At 33.9% G+C, this 17493-nt stretch overlaps 2 protein-coding genes across 2 annotated transcripts; both read right to left on the reverse strand.

Moving 5' to 3' along the window:
* Window positions 1-263: 263 nt before the first annotated feature.
* On the reverse strand, window positions 264-7322 carry LOC108475901 (BTB/POZ domain-containing protein At5g17580-like). Its single transcript, XM_053030988.1, is given in 4 exon segments — window positions 264-464; window positions 5446-6804; window positions 6923-7062; window positions 7280-7322. Coding segments are annotated over 4 exon segments (1743 nt in total).
* Window positions 7323-8932: 1610 nt separating this feature from the next.
* LOC108475895 (BTB/POZ domain-containing protein At5g17580-like) lies at window positions 8933-14274 on the reverse strand. Its single transcript, XM_017777874.2, has 4 exons — window positions 14174-14274; window positions 13387-13576; window positions 10700-11020; window positions 8933-10608 (listed from the first exon to the last, which is right to left on the reverse strand). Exons 1-4 carry the CDS (start codon window positions 14272-14274, stop codon window positions 9034-9036), a joined length of 2187 nt encoding a protein of 728 aa, XP_017633363.1. The 3' UTR covers window positions 8933-9033.
* Between the last annotated feature and the right edge of the window lie 3219 nt (window positions 14275-17493).

The raw sequence follows: 17493 nt of genomic DNA on the forward strand, positions 1-17493 counted from the left end.
TTTGAGATAGCAAGAAAGCAAGAACCATAAATTTTTTTTTACTTTTAATTTTGCAATGTATTACAAATATGAAACATCCTTTTTAAAAAAAATCTATCTTAGAGAATGAATTTCGATAAATTGATATTCAAATTTAATTGAATTTAGACATTCATTTCTATGTCATTTTAGAATTGAATTTTAATAATTTTAATTTTAAAATTTTTTCTTACATAGAAGTATCTTGTCTATTCTTGACATGCATTGTCATCAAGATGACTGACTCAACTATTGTGATGAATTTCACATTTTGGATGCTCCTTCTTCTTGGTTGGGCAATGGAAGTCACCCATGCTAGTCATGCACCCAAATTTCCTCTTCATTTCACTCCACAAGCTCACCTTTCCTTTATTTACTCTTTGCCTGATACACCCATTTGTGATTTCTTGCTTCATTTAACAGCAGTCCTTTTCAAGCTCCTTCACCTTTGTTAAAAGGTGGCAACAAACAGCATATGTACGTTATCCGGATGAAATATGTTAAAAGGTTGCAACAAATAGCACATGTAAGTTACCCGGATGAAATACAGCAACATGCAAAACTACCATATGTTATCCGGATGAAGTATTTTTTTTTTTGTGTGTGACAGGCGACCTGTATCTAATCTAACAACTTTTTTGCCTGGATAAAGTTAGCCAACCTAAGCAGTTTTAGACAGTCAGCAGGTTACTATTGAGCTATTTTTATGCAAGTTGCTTTTCAGAAAATTTATTGCTCTTTCAATGTAGTAGTTTAATATATGTACATTTTATCTTTAAACAAAAAATATGAATGAGAGAAGTCAACTTAAGTTTCTCTTTCAACATTTGAGTTTTGCTTCTATTTTTATCTTTCAACACAAATTTTAGTTCTTTTATTTTTGTTTTGTGATCAAAAACCCAACAATTGGTATCAAGAGCCTGTTGTCTTTGAGGGCCTTGGTTGTGTTTTGTTTGTGAGAGATTAGTGTTTAAAAGAAAAGTAAGAGCTATTTTTGTTGGCTTGTTTGGTTGCTGCAAAGATGAGTTTTTCACCACCACCACCACCACCACTTATTTTTTGCTGGTGAAAACTACAACATTTGGGCTGTGAAAATGAAGACATATCTACAGGCACATGACCTATGGAATGTTGTTCTAAATGACACAGAGCCACCTCCCTTGAAAGCTAATCCGACCATAGCTCAAATTAGGCAGCATAGTAAGGACACTGCCAAGAAGTACAAGGCCATGTCATGCCTTCAGAGTGGAGTTTTAGATGTCATCTTTACAAGGATAATGGCTTGTGACACTCCAAAGCAGGCCTGGGACAAACTCAAGGAGGAGTTTCAGGGGTTAGACAAGACTAGGCAACAACAACTGATAAACTTGAGAAGGGACTTCGAGAATCTGAGAATGAAGGACTCAGAGACCATCAAGCAGTATGCTAACAGGATTATGTCCATAGTCAACAACATAAGACTGCTTGGAGATGAGTTTAATGACCAAAAGGTGGTTGAGAAAGTCATAAAAACCTTACCAGAGAAGTATGAATCAAAAATTTCTTCTTTGGAAGACTCAAGGGACCTATCAGCCATTCCCTTGATAGAGTTGATAAATGATTTTTATGCACAAGAGAAAAGAAGAGCAAACAGAATGGAAGAGCACTCTGAAGAAGCTTTTCAGGCCAGGAGTAGAGAAAGCTTAAGCTTAAGCTCAAGTTACAAAGGCAAGAAGCCTTGGCTAGAAAAGAAAGAGAAAAGTAAGAAGGATGCTACCAAAAAGAAGTTTCCACCTTGTGCTCATTGCAAGAAGACTACTCATCTTGAAAAATACTATTGGTACAGACCAGACATTCAGTGTAGAGGTTGCAAACAGCTTGGACACATTGAAAAAGTGTGCAAAAACAAGCCAAAAGCACAGCCACAGCACCAGAACCAAGCTCAGCCTGTTGAGGATGTGGAAGCACTGAAAGAGCATGTCTTCACAGCCTCTTGTTTTGCAAGCTCGAGCAAGGTCAGTAAAAATTGGCTGATTGACAGTGGATGTAGTCATTATATGGCTTCAAACAAAAGTATGTTCAGGGAGCTAGACACCAGTTTTGTGTCCAAAATCAGAATCGGAAATGGTGAGCTTTTAAAGGCCAAAGGCAAGGGCAAGGCTGTGATTTGTACTCACTCAGGTAACAAGACTATCTCTGAGGTTCTTTATGTACCTAACATTGACCAAAATTTGCTTAGTGTCGGTCAGTTGCTGGAAAAAGGTTACTCCCTTATTTTTGAAGGAAAAACATGTATGATCAAGGACTCTTTTGGTCAAGAGCTAGTGACAGTATCTATATATGATAGATCATTCATTTTAGATGTGAATCAGCTACAAGCTAAGGCAAATACTGCTCTAGCCGATGAATCATGTTTGTGGCACAAGAGAATGGGCATGTGAACTATAAGTGACTAAGCTTGCTGCAAAAAATGAGCTTAGTTGAAGGCATGTCCAGGATCAAGCTCAAGAATGATGTATGTGAGGTTTGTCAACTTGGCAAGCAGACCAGACTGCCTTTTCCTATCAACAAAGCTTGGAGAGCTCAAAAGAGGCTCCAACTAGTTCATACAGACATTTGTGGACCTATGAAGACCACCTCTTTGAATGGAAGCAGGTACTTTGCACTATTCATTAATGATTGCACCAGATTTTATTGGGTGAGTTTCTTGAAACAAAAGTCAGATGTAGCTGATTTCTTTTGCAAATTCAAGGCATTGGCTGAGAACCAAGCCAGTTGTAAGTTGAAGTGCATAAGGTCAGATAATGGAACTATGTTTCTCAGAGGTTTCAAAATATTTGTGATGAAGGTGGGATTTAACACCAATTGACAACCATTTACACACCACAGCAAAATGGTGTCTGTGAGAGGAAGAATAGGACAGTCCTCGATATGGCCAGGTGCATTCTGTTTGAGGCCAATATGCCTAACAATTTTTGGGCTGAGGCTGTAAACACATCTATCTACTTGCTGAATAGGCTACCAACTAATGCAGTTAGGGGTAAAACACCATTTGAAGCCTGGTTTGGACAAAAACCAGTTGTTTCACACTTGAAAGTGTTTGGTTGCTTGTGCTATGTATTGGTGCCAGCTGAAAAAAGAACCAAGCTCGAGAAGAGATCCATGCTAGGAGTGTTTGTTGGATACAGCAATGTGAAAAAGGGATATAGGGTCTTTGATCCATTGGCCAAAAAGATTGTAGTAAGCAGGGATGTGAAGTTTAATGAAGCAAGCTACTGGAAATGGGATGGAACTAATGGAAGTTTGCTTGAGGAGGACCAAAATGATCTTGACTTGCAGCATGCTGAGATTGAAGCTGAAGCTGAAGGTGATTATGATGATGTACTTGTCAGAGGCACTAGGACACTAGCAAACATCTATGAAAGGTGTGCTGTAACCATGGTTGAGCCTTTCTGCTATGATGAAGCAGCAAAGGAGAGCTGCTGGCAAGAAGCTATGGAAGCTAAATTGAGAATGATCCATAAGAATGATACTTGGGAGCTAGTTGATAGGCCAGCAAATAGAAAGGTTATTAGTGTCAAATGGGTGTTCAGGACCAAGAACAATGCGGATGGGTCACTGAACAAGCAAAGGCTAGGCTAGTTGTGAAAGGCTATAGTCAGCAGCAAGGGGTTGATTTCTTTGAAACCTTTGCACCTATTGTAAGGTTAGATACCATAAGGCTATTATTTACCTTGGCTGCTCAGAAGCAATGAAAAGTCCATCAATTGGATGTCAAATCAGCATTTCCAAATGGATTTCTTAAGGAAGAAATCTTCATAGAACAACCTGATGGATTTAAGGTTGCTGGTGAAGAACACAAAGTCTACAAGCTCAAGAAGGCTTTGTATGGTCTAAAATAAGCTCCAAGGGCCTGGTATGACAGGATTGATGCATACTGTCAAGGCTAGGATTCGAGAAGAGCATCAGTGAGCCTACATTCTATGTGAAGAAGGCTGAGAAAGAAACCTTGTTGATAGTCTCACATTATGTGAATGACTTATTAGTTACTGCCTGTAGAAGTGAATTGATTGAGGATTTTAAGAAGCAAATGCAAGATGTGTTCGAGATGACTGATATTGGTTTGATAACCTACTTCCTTGGTATGGAAGTGAATCAGAATGAGCATGGCATTTTCATAAGCCAGCAAGCATTTGCACTGAAAGTTCTAAGAAAATTCAACATGTTAAAGTGCAAGCCCACTAGCACTCCTGTTGCAATAGGAAAGAAATTGTCAAGCACTAGTGAGCATGATCGAGTGGATGAAAAGGGGTACAGGAGTTTGGTTGGTTGCCTACTCTATTTAACAGCAACAAGGCCAGATATTATGTATGTTGTTAGCCTTCTCTCGAGGTTCATGCATTGCTGCAACACAGCTCATTTCAAGGCTGCTAAAATAGTCTTAAGGTATGTCAAAGGAACCTTAGGTTATGGTGTGATGTTTGAGAAAGCTGAAGAATTAAAGCTAGTTGGTTATTCAGACAGTGATTGGGCTGGCTCAGTTGATGATATGAAGAGAACATCAGGATATTTCTTCACTCTAGGTTTAGGAGTTTTCAGCTGGAGTTCAAAGAAACAACAGACAGTAGCTCAATCCACTACAAAGGCTGAGTATATTGCAGCTGCTACTATTGTTAATCAAGCAATTTGGCTTAGAAAGCTGTTGGATGATTTGAATGCTAGTCAAACAGAAGCAACAGAGATTAAGGTAGACAATCAGTCAGCTGTTGCAATAGCCAAGAACCCTATGTTCCAAGGCAAAACGAAGCATTTCAAGATCAGATATCAGTTTGTGAGGGAAGCAGAATTAACTAAGGAAATCAGCTTGGTCTATTGTTGTTCGAGGGATCAGCTTGCTGATGTTTTGACCAAGCCATTGGTTGCTACAAGGTTCGAGTGTTTAAGGAAGGAAATTGGAGTTTGCTGTTTTGTAGCCAAGGAGGAGTGTTAAAAGGTGGCAACAAATATCATGTGTACGTTATCCGGATGAAATATGTTAAAAGGTGGCAACAAACAGCACATGTAAGTTACCCGGATGAAATACAGCAACATGCAAAAGTACCATATGTTATCCGGATGAAGTATTTTTTTTTTTTTGTGTGTGTGTGATAGGCGACCTATATCTAATCTGACAACTTTTTTGCCTGGATAAAGTTAGTCAACCTAAGCAGCTTTAGATAATCAGCAGGTTACTATTGAGCTGTTTTGGTGCAAGTTACTTTTCAGAAAATTTATTGCTCTTTCAATGTAATAGTTTAATATATGTACATTTTATCTTTAAACAAAAAATATGAATGAGAGAAGTCAACTTAAATTTCTCCTTCAACATCTGAGCTTTTCCTCTGTTTTCATCTTTCAACACAAATTTTAGTTCTTTTATTTTTGTTTTGTGATCAAAAACCCAACAACCTTGATGCTTATTTTCTCCATTTCCATCCTTACTTCATCTTCTTCCTTCTCTTCTTTCTCTGATTTGTCGTCATAATAAGCCGTCCGGGCCAGTGTTTCTCGCATCTGCAACTGTGCCATAAACAGCACCTGCACTACTGCTCTCACTGGTAATCTTTCATTTTTGGCAGCATGCTCACAAGCTTCAGGTGACATTTTTCGAAAATCCAGGGCCTTACAAACCTGTTCTTTCTCCTTCTCTGTCAGGTAAGCATGCTTTTCAAAGTATATGTCGATAGCCCGGTATATTCCATCAGAGTTTCTTTTTGTTCCTAACGCTGCTGCCATGGACATCTCTACAAGTGAAATGAAACTGTCTATCATTAAATCCATATCACAAGCAACTTCAGCTAAGAATTCTTCCATGAGTTCTGCCACAGAGATAAATCCAGAAGCATCAGAGCTATTGTAATTGCTGTAGAATACTTTCAGAATCCTCCTTATGCACTCAATATCATATTGCACTTCCTTGGCATAGCCTTGAGGAAGAATTAGCAAGTCCTTTACTTTTGCCCGGTCCAGCTGCTTTCCAATCCTAATCTCAAAACTTTTCCTACAAACCGAGCTAGCTTCCAAGTTGATCGCGCATCGGAGCATTTCGAACAACAATGTGCAAGGAATGAGTTCTCTTCTGTGAGGTAGAAGCTTTTCCAAAGTTTCAATTACATTTCTTTGAGATTTCCTCTTGTAAATTGACATAGTCTCCCTTCCATTGTTACAATGAAAGATCCACTTCTTTGCATATCGATAAATGGAAGCAGAAATGTAAGTTGGTGGGATTTCATGTTGTTTCATTGTGTAAATGATAGGCTCATATAGCTGGAGAGACAATGGTGTCAAATCCTCCTGCCAGTCAAGAGCAAAGAGCCTCCTCTTTGCATTAGGCCTATCACTGTCATCACCTTTGTCTGTTGAGACGATTATCGGTGCCCCTAGATGTCTCGGATTATCTGATGCCTTTGCAATCATAGCCTGTAAGCAGGCATCGAATAAACCGATCTGCATTGTTTGTTGAAGGGACTTTTCGGAGGAGCGCAAAGCCTTGATAATTTCATTCCAACTAGGAAGGACTGTTTGTTCAAAGAAAGTAACAGCTTTGCTTAATAGATTGTTATTGCAGTGATTTTCATCCATACCCAAGTAGAAAGACAAGCAGATGAGTGGTACAATGTTTTCAGTGGACATCTGAACTGCACATCCATGGCAGAATCTTGCAACAAGGTCGAAAGTCTCTGAATCAACTGGAATGTCATGAAGCAAGTAATATAGATCTGCATTGGAATTCTCTTTAAGTAAGGCAGAAGGAAAGAGGCATACTTCCTACTTGAACTTCCAATTCTGTAGAAGATGCAGATTTAGTCATCCTGAGAACAAAAACGAAAAAGTTATAAGGCGGAAATTGGGAGGAATCTGGAGAAACAATTCGAAGATTCAATACCTCAATAATGTATCTACGTATCGCCTTTCGGTCATGTTGTTTGGTTTCAGCTTTTGAATGCCAACCAGAATGCAGAATCAGAGTAGACTTTATAAATTCAGGCTCCTTGATCAGTGTGACAAAGTTAGGCCAATTCAGTGCTACAGAGTTGAAAACCAGAATGTTCCATAACAGTAACTATAATATATTGATAATATTAACAGCAAAAGTTTATGAACAGTTAAATCGGATGTTAGCGATTCTTAAACAAAATGTTTGATGGGGAAAAACAGTCGTATGAAAAAACAGAAGAAGAAGCATGTATATGTGATATCTAGGATTGAAAGCCAAATTATACAGAGAAAATATATTAATTACCTTGAAGAATATAGTGAGAGAAGTAAGAGAGGAAGAACAGCATTTACCTCATTGGTAAATCTTCATTTGTTGAGAAAGAGTTGAAGGAAAAAGTAAAACAAACGTTCTACAATAACACAAATACTAGTTCCTAATTTTATGGGGGTTCTGTTATTTAAAATATTTTTCAAAGGGATTTTGATACTAGAAGCTGTTTATTTTATTATTATTACTTTTTCCATACAAAACAAATTAATTTATAATATTTTTGGATTCAAATTCGATTCATTTAAAAAAGATTTATATTAATAAATTAAAATGAAATCAAATAATATTTTTGAGAAACAACTTAAATTTAAAACAATTATTAAAAAAATATTAAAATTTAGACAAATTGTTTTTTAATTAGACTTTTTTAAGGGTCGAGTCCTAGATAGAGCTGACAAAATAGGTCTGAGCTAGAAAGCTCGCTCATAATGATTGAACTTAAAACAATTAGAGCATGTAACGATCCAAGCTAAAAATAAATTAAACTTGAGAAAGTTCGAACTTGAGCAAATGCTAAATTCGTGTTGATCGAAGCTCAAAAAACTCGAACTCGAAATAGGCCAAAATCGGTGCCGATTCCAAGCCCATAATATGTTCGATCCAAAACCTAAATTTATAATTAAATAGACATTAATAATTAACATTATGATAATAATTAAAATAAAAATAAAATATAAACAAATAAGTGATAATTATATTAAACAATTATAAACAATAAAATTAATTAACAATTTAAGTTATAAATTAAAACAACTTTTTTAATAATTATGAAGATAAAATATTTTTAAATTTAATAACAAATTGTCAAGTTGGTTTAGATATGAACATTAATTTATCTAAATTAATTTTAGAAATATATTTTAAATAAATATAATTGTAAACATTATAAAGAAAATGAGTAATTGACTGAATTTTGCAAAGGCTAATCTTTTTACCATTTGTGCTAAATAAATTAACTATACATCATGTTTTCTTCTTTTTCTTTTTCCTTTGTTTTTTTACATTTTATGCTCATGTTTGATGATAAAAGTAGTGTATTTTTCAACATTATAGTTGTATATCCCGTATTGAAACGGTTGATAGAAAAAAATGAACTTAAAAGTGTAGTTAATATGTTATTTTTACAACCGAATGGATTAAAATTGATCCAAAATAAGAGGTTGGACTGGTTAATCCATGAACTAGTATGAACCGATTGTATTGAGTTAAAAGAATGATTTTAATCAGACAGTTGAACTACAAAAACTATTTTCTTTTTTTTTAATGAGTTTTTAATAATTTATCTAATTGAATTGGACAAATAAATCTTACTAGGCGAACGATTAAACCAAAAATTAAATATTTAACTAGTTCGATCACTGTTCCTATTTTAGAAAACTCACTAAGAAAACAATTATCAAATTAGAAAAAAATTATAGCAAAAACTTCAAAAACTAATAAAAAATTGGAATTTACCTGTTTTGAGTTAGCAAGAAAGCAAGAACCATAAATTTTTTTTTACTTTTTAATTTTTCCAATGTATTACAAATATGAATCATCCTTTTTTTAAAAAAATCTATCTTAGAGAATGAATTTCGATAAATTGATATTCAAATTTAATTGAATTTAGACATTCATTTCTATGTATTTTTAGAATTGAATTTTTAATAATTTTTAAATTTTAAAATTTTTGCTTACATAGAATATCTTGTCTATTACTGACATGCATTGTCATCAAGATGACTGACTCAACTATTGCGATGAATTCCGCATTTTGGATGCTCCTTCTTCTTCTTGGCCGGGCAATGGAAGTCACCCATGCTAGTCATGCACCCAAATTTCCTCTTCATTTCACTCCACAAGCTCACCTTTCCTTTATTTACTCTTTGCCTGATACACCCATTTGTGATTTCTTGCTTCATTTCACGGCAGTCCTTTTCAAGCTCCTTCACCTTGATGCTCATTTTCTCCATTTCCATCCTTACTTCATCTTCTTCCTTCTCTTCTTTCTCTGATTTGTCGTCATAATAAGCCGTCCAGGCCAGTGTTTCTCGCATCTGCAACTGTGCCATAAACAGCACCTGCACTACTGCTCTCACTGGTAATCTTTCATTTTTGGCAGCATGCTCACAAGCTTCAGGTGACATTTTTCGGAAATCCAGGGCCTTACAAACCTGTTCTTTCTCCTTCTCTGTCAGGTAAGCATGCTTTTCAAAGTATATGTCGATAGCCCGGTATATTCCATCAGAGTTTCTTTTTGTTCCTAACGCTGCTGCCATGGACATCTCTGCAAGTGAAATGAAACTGTCTATCATTAAATCCATAACACAAGCAACTTCAGCTAAGAATTCTTCCATGAGTTCTGCCACGGAGATAAATCCAGAAGCATCGGAGCTATCGTAATTGCTGTAGAATACTTTCAGAATCCTCCTTATGCACTCAATATCATATTGCACTTCCTTGGCATAGCCTTGAGGAAGAATTAGCAAGTCCTTTACTTTTGCCTGGTCCAGCTGCTTTCCAATCCTAATCTCAAAACCTTTCCTACAAACCGAGCTAGCTTCCAAGTTGATCGCGCATCGGAGCATTTCGAACAACAATGTGCAAGGAAGGAGTTCTCTTCCGTGAGGCAGAAGCTTTTCCAAAGTTTCAATTACATTTCTTTGAGATTTCCTCTTGTAAATTGACATAGTCTCCCTTCCATTGTTACAATGAAAGATCCACTTCTTTGCATATCGATAAATGGAAGCAGAAATGTAAGTTGGTGGGATTTCATGCTGTTTCATTGTGTAAATGATAGGCTCATATAGCTGGAGAGACAATGTTGTCAAATCCTCCTGCCAGTCAAGAGCAAAGAGCCTCCTCTTTGCATTAGGCCTATCACTGTCATCACCTTTGTCTGTTGAGACGATTATCGGTTCCCCTAGATGTCTCGGATTATCTGATGCCTTTGCAATCATAGCCTGTAAGCAGGCATCGAATAAACCGATCTGCATTGTTTGTTGAAGGGACTTTTCGGAGGAGCGCAAAGCCTTGATAATTTCATTCCAACTAGGAAGGACTGTTTGTTCGAAGAAAGTAACAGCTTTGCTTAATAGATTGTTATTGCAGTGATTTTCATCCATACCCAAGTAGAAAGACAAGCAGATGAGTGGTACAATGTTTTCAGTGGACATCTGAACTGCACATCCATGGCAGAATCTTGCAACAAGGTCGAAAGTCTCTGAATCAGCTGGAATGTCATGAAGCAAGTAATATAGATCTGCATTGGAATTCTCTTTAAGTAAGGCAGCAACTTTAGCTGATTTTGAGGCCAGAAGTTCCTAAATTATAATGATCATATTCAAATTTAAGTGTTGATTGATAGAGAAGATATTATTAATGAAATGAAGGTTGTTTTGGAACATATCTCACTTTGTCTAAGGAAAGAGGCATACTTCCTACTTGAACTTCCAATTCTGTAGAAGATGCAGATTTAGTCATCCTGAGAACAAAAACGAAAAAGTTATAAGGCGGAAATTGGGAGGAATCTGGAGAAACAATTCGAAGATTCAATACCTCAATAATGTATCTACGTATCGCCTTTCGGTCATGTTGTTTGGTTTCAGCTTTTGAATGCCAACCAGAATGCAGAATCAGAGTAGACTTTATAAATTCAGGCTCCTTGATCAGTGTGACAAAGTTAGGCCAATTCAGTGCTACAGAGTTGAAAACCAGAATGTTCCATAACAGTAACTATAATATATTGATAATATTAACAGCAAAAGTTTATGAACAGTTAAATCGGATGTTAGCGATTCTTAAACAAAATGTTTGATGGGGAAAAACAGTCGTATGAAAAACAGAAGAAGAAGCATGTATATGTGATATCTAGGATTGAAAGCCAAATTATACAGAGAAAATATATTAATTACCTTGAAGAATATAGTGAGAGAAGTAAGAGAGGAAGAACAGCATTTACCTCATTGGTAAATCTTCATTTGTTGAGAAAGAGTTGAAGGAAAAAGTAAAACAAACGTTCTACAATAACACAAATACTAGTTCCTAATTTTATGGGGTTCTGTTATTTAAAATATTTTTCAAAGGGATTTTGATACTAGAAGCTGTTTATTTTATTATTATTACTTTTTCCATACAAAACAAATTAATTTATAATATTTTTGGATTCAAATTGATTCATTTAAAAAGATTTATATTAATAAATTAAAATGAAATCAAATAATATTTTGAGAAACAACTTAAATTTAAAACAATCATTAAAAAATATTAAAATTTAGACAAATTGTTTTTAATTAGACTTTTTAAGGGTCGAGTCCTAGATAGAGTGACAAAATAGGTCTCGAGCTAGAAAGCTCGCTCATAATGATTGAACTTAAAACAATTAGAGCATGTAACGATCCAAGCTAAAAATAAATTAAACTTGAGAAAGTTCGAACTTGAGCAAATGCTAAATTCGTGTTGATCGAAGCTCAAAAAACTCGAACTCGAAATAGGCCAAAATCGGTGCCGATTCCAAGCCCATAATATGTTCGATCCAAAACCTAAATTTATAATTAAATAGACATTAATAATTAACATTATGATAATAATTAAAATAAAAATAAAATATAAACAAATAAGTGATAATTATATTAAACAATTATAAACAATAAAATTAATTAACAATTTAAGTTATAAATTAAAACAACTTTTTTTAATAATTATGAAGATAAAATATTTTTAAATTTAATAACAAATTGTCAAGTTGGTTTAGATATGAACATTAATTTATCTAAATTAATTTTTAGAAATATATTTTTAAATATATATAATTGTAAACATTATAAAGAAAATGAGTAATTGGTTGAATTGCTCAAATGCTAATCCTTTTATCATTTATGCTGTTGAGGTTGTTGGTGAAGTTAATATAGTCGTTGGGGATGTAAAATCAAAGCATTTATTTCACCTGCAACTGCAAGTATCGATACCTCCAAAAAGGGTATCGATATTTGTTGTCATAAATGCTAATTCAGTGACCGTTAGAATGAAATAATCAATACTTCAAAAATATTTTATCGATACTTCATGAAATAGGTATCGATACCGAATTGATACTTCATAGGGTTTATGAGAAACATAATACAATTTTGGTATCATTTTTAAGAAAGGTATCGATTATTTTAAAAAAAGTATCAATACCAAAAGCATGGTATCGATTATTTTTAGGGTTTCTGAAAACAGAATGCCTTTTTGGTCTCAATTTTTCTAAAGGTATCGATATTTCCAAAATTATCAGTACTTGGTCAAATGATAATGATACTTTTTGGCTTGGAGCAATTCTGACTTGTTTGAAAATAATTTTGATGTGTTAAAATGATTTTAACTTAATTGAGATCATTTTGACTTGGTTAAAAACATTTTCACTTGATTTTAAATTTATTTCAAAATTAAAAGAGTTTATTGTAAATATTCAAATTTTATTTCTTAGAATTCAAATTTAAAAATTATTTTGTCAATTTTAGCTTATATTCAAAAACACTTTTAATTTGTTATATCAAAATGTTTTATCAAGTAAAACTTAGTTTAACAATTTCCCCTTTTTATATAACAAAACATTTGGTAAATTTATTTTTGAATAATTGCTCCCCTTAATAAAAGACATTTTAAATTTGAGGCCAAACCAAAATTTGTCATTCAAGTTGGCATTCATTTTTACTTAAAAAAAATTAGTTACAAAAAATTGCATTTAGTTATCATCAAAGCTCATCAAAAGATAGATAAAGTTAAATGAGCATCTAAAAAATATCTTAGAATACAAATAAAGCAATCAAGTGCAATAAAAAGATATAGGCATAAACATAAAAATAAAGGTGCAAATGTTATGAAAATGAAATGTATGGTCTAGAGCTAGTCTAATCATCATGATGAGGGGAGAAATGAGGCATCGAAGGGAAACAAGCTAAGAGAGATGTTATTTTCGTCTCCAAAGTCAAGAGACAAAAGTTAATATCTTCCCTAAGAGCTCGAATGTCGTTGCTCAAGATGTGGTTAGCATCGAGGCTAGCACTATTAACCTCGAAGGAAGGTTAAGCAGCATGCGAAAAAGAAGTCGATAGAGCAACGAGCTCGGGGACTGGAATATCGTCAAAAGCAGTGTCAACGTCATCATATTCATTATCCACTGGATGGTCATGTTTCATCCAAGTGTTGTTGGCAGCATCGAGATGATGTCCCGCATGATGTAGGATCCCATAACTAAAAGGTTGATTAGAAGAAATGGGGGTGTCTCCATGGGTTCTAATTCCTAATTGCCTAAAAACGTATGAAAAATACGTACCATGAGGAAGAGTAATACTTATATTCATCCCCCTTCCAATAGCTTTCTTAATGTCATTAAACAAGATAAGTGCAAGGTCAGGATGCCTATCGGATTTAAAATAGTCTAGCCACCAATAATCAATGTTTTGAAGCTTAGCATACTTTTTGATAGGTCTTAGATTCCAGGTGAGAATTAAATGGAGAACACAATCATAGAGATTGAGTTCGGATGCCGATCCAAACTAGATAAAAAGGGAGGGATCAAAATGCCCTTTTTCATCGGAGGAACCTCCGTAAGGTAAGTGAAGATAATCACCAAACTCTTCGAGAGTGAGGCGAATAGGAGTTCCCATTAAAAATGAGGTGATGGCAGTAACAGTATCGCCAGACTCGTCATGTTGGAGTTTGGCATTTGAAAAGAAAGCTCAAACAAGATTTAAATAAGTTGGTGAAGAAATATTTAAAAATTTCATCCACCCTCAATTTTGTAAAATAGGGAGATACGTAAAGCTAATAGCTTCTAACATGGCTATATCAATTTTCCTAGCTTCTCATACACGTTTTGATGCAAAATATGAGTTAAAAATATACTGAGTGTGAGAGTTTTGAAAACAAGTGCTAAATGATAACTCCAACTCACTAGATGGATTAAAAGAAGATGCACTAGTCCTAGAACGCTTCTTTGGGGCCATACTAGCTATTAACCACTTAGAAAAACACAAAAACCAAAAAAAAAATCTCTTTAAGGAATTTTGTCAAACACTTGGCGGATTAAGGTTTGAAATTATTTTTAGCAAAGATCTTTAGGAATAGCTAACCTCCTGCAATAAAACATGATATATATTGTTCAAAAATATCCTAATAACCATCAACAAACATGATTTCAACCTACATTTGTCAAAATCAACAAGTTGAAAGTTTTAGTTATTTACCTCAAAAATGGTGAAATAGGAAAATCTTCAAGCAAGGATGAGCAAATCTTGTGAAAAGGATGTTTGAAGATGTAAAAGAACCAATATTTGTTGAAAATTTGAAAAAATTTGAAAAACTTTGAAAAGGAGATGAGAGTATTTTCGATGGAGGGAAAAACTAGTTTTAGGGATTTTTGTTTTAAACCAGCAGCAGGTACCTTTAAAACCCTAGTGATATCTATATTTTTATATGAATATCGATATTTTTCTAAAAGTATCGATATTCTTAAGTTACTATCAATACCAAATTACCATTTTGTTTTCCAAGTGCAGTAAGACAGCAAAAAACAAGATTTTTACATTGTATTGTTTGCTAAGGGTCCTAAAATGACTCCAAAACTGTTCCTAAACATTTCATATGCATAAAGATATGTAGTGTGAGGAAAATGAATGAAATGCATGAAGCAAAATTATGTTAAAAAAATGACTAAGTTAATACCACTTCTCTAAAATATAGAAGGAAGTGAAATCAAAATAGAACAGTTTTTCACATGAAACTCTCGCTACCTTTTTGCATATAAAAATCATGAAATCCATACTCAACAAGCTTTTTGCAATAAAAATAATCAAATAAGGTACAAGAAAGTTGTAACATAAAGTCAAGGCAAGGTTGTTAAACCTAGTTCTCCTCTAAGTGTCCAAAATCTTTTTTTTTTTGTCTAGTTGTTTTGTTAAAATGTCAGCTAATTAGTTTAAGGTGTCTATATACTCTAGAACAGTTTCACCCTTTTGGACATGATCTCTAAGGAAATGATGTCTAATTTCAATTTGTTTAGTTCTAGAATGTTGGATGGGATTTTTAGTGAGACAAATAGCACTAGTATTGTCACACCGATTTTTTTTGTCATAAATGCTAATTCAGTGGCAGTTGGAATGAAATAATCGATACTTAAAAAATATTTTATTGATACTTCATGAAATAGGTATCGATACCGGATCGATACTTCGTTGGGTTTATGAGAAACATAATAGAATTTTGGTACTGTTTTTAAGAAAGGTATCAATTATTTTAAAAAAAGTATCATACCAAAAACGTGGTATTGATAAATTTTAAGGTTTTTGAAAATAGAATGCCTTTCTGGTCTCGATTTTTCTAAGGGTATTAATATTTCCAAAATTATCGATACTGGCCAAATGGTATTGATACTTTTTGGCCTGGAGAAATTCTGACTTGTTTGAAAATTATTTTGTTGTGTTAAAATGACTTTAACTTAATTGAGATCATTTTGACTTGGTTAAAAACATTTGCACTTGATTTTAAAATTGTTTCAAAATTTTCTAATAGTTTATTGTAAATATTCAAAATTTTATTTCTTGGAATTCAAATTTAAAAATTATTTTGTCAATTTTCACTTATATTCAAAAACACTTTTAAGTTGTTATATCAAAATATTTTACCAAATAAAGTTTAGTTTAATAAGAAAAGAGGGAGGAACAGCTAAGGTGAGTAAAAATAGAATAAAGGTTGATTATTTTGTGTAAAATTAGCATTTATACCACACACATTTAAAACAAGAGATTTTGTAAAAAAAAAAACAGTTATTTTGATGGGAAAGGATTCAAACTTGGAACCTTAATTTAGTTTTCATGCTTTTGAATTTATCAATTAACCACTAGACTATTTTCTTATTTTTTAAATAATTTTACAATATTTATTTTAAAAACAAGGTGTGTCACATACTAGGGTTTGAGGCAAATTAGCAAAATAATAAAAATAGTGAGAGAAAAGGGATTTGAACTTAAGTTTCAAGGAACGTTTCACTAACACTTATCCAACAAGCCAGTACCTCATGTATTCCTAAAAATGTATAAATAACCTAAAAAATTAGGGCATGACCACTTTTTCTCGATTATCAAACCCGATTCTACTATCCCCTATTTTTTGGGATGTTACAATATTATCATTATATAAAAGTAAAATTGATTATTACATTGAAATAAAATTGTTTATATATAATAAAATATCAAAAGTATTTGAATTTATCTACACCTGCTCGACCTAGATCGATCCAAATCTGAGAAAATCCAAGCTGCAAAAAAATTAATCTAAAAAGGTAAAATCTCACATCCCATATACTTTTTATCAATATGTGCACACGAATGACAATAAGGGAATGTGTAGTCTAATGGTTTAAAAATTTTTTAGCTATCATAAAGATTTAAGGTTCAGGTCCTAATGTTCACATTATCTTTCTTTTTCTTTTTTTTTTTACAATTTTTCCATGGGACATAAGTATTTGTCATCCACCCCCCTTGTTGCCTCATATAAGTTGATTCCTTTCCTCCATTAAGAGTCAAACTTACCTTAAATTGGGGGGTGCATGATTCCCTTTTTAATTCCATGTCTCCCTCCCTTGCCAAAACCTCTCATCTTGCCTATTTGATGTGATACATTGAACCTGGTCATAGTTGACCAAGCTAGACACACTTATTGTCGTCACTACCTCTCTCATTTCTCCCATATTCTCATTTTTCTTCATTTTCTTTCACCTCAATTTCCTCACCATTTGACAAACAATCACCGCCTTCAACCACCACCTAAAATTCATCCACTGTGGGCTATAGTTTCACCAGCTCGACACCACCTTCTAATATTCTCTTCTCTTTCTCTTTTCTTTTGGTCACCACCCCTGACCACCACCATCGCCACCATGAACCGCTACGAACCACCACAACAAACCTTTTCTCCTCGACTCATTTTTTCTATTTTCTCTTAACTTTTTGATTGAACCCTCTTCCATCCTTTTTTATATTTTTCTCACCTTATCGAGACTACCGCTAGACCACCGTCGCCGCTACCGCCACAGTTTTTCATCAGAATTTGATTTTTCTTTCTTTCTTTATGTAACACCCCTAATCCGTATCTATCGCCGTAACAGGGTTATGGAGCATTACCGTAAAAATGTAACTTAAAATATTCATCTCCAAAAATTTTATTAA

Source organism: Gossypium arboreum, chromosome 7 (assembly GCF_025698485.1).
Source record: "Gossypium arboreum isolate Shixiya-1 chromosome 7, ASM2569848v2, whole genome shotgun sequence".
Lineage (NCBI taxonomy): Eukaryota > Viridiplantae > Streptophyta > Magnoliopsida > Malvales > Malvaceae > Gossypium > Gossypium arboreum.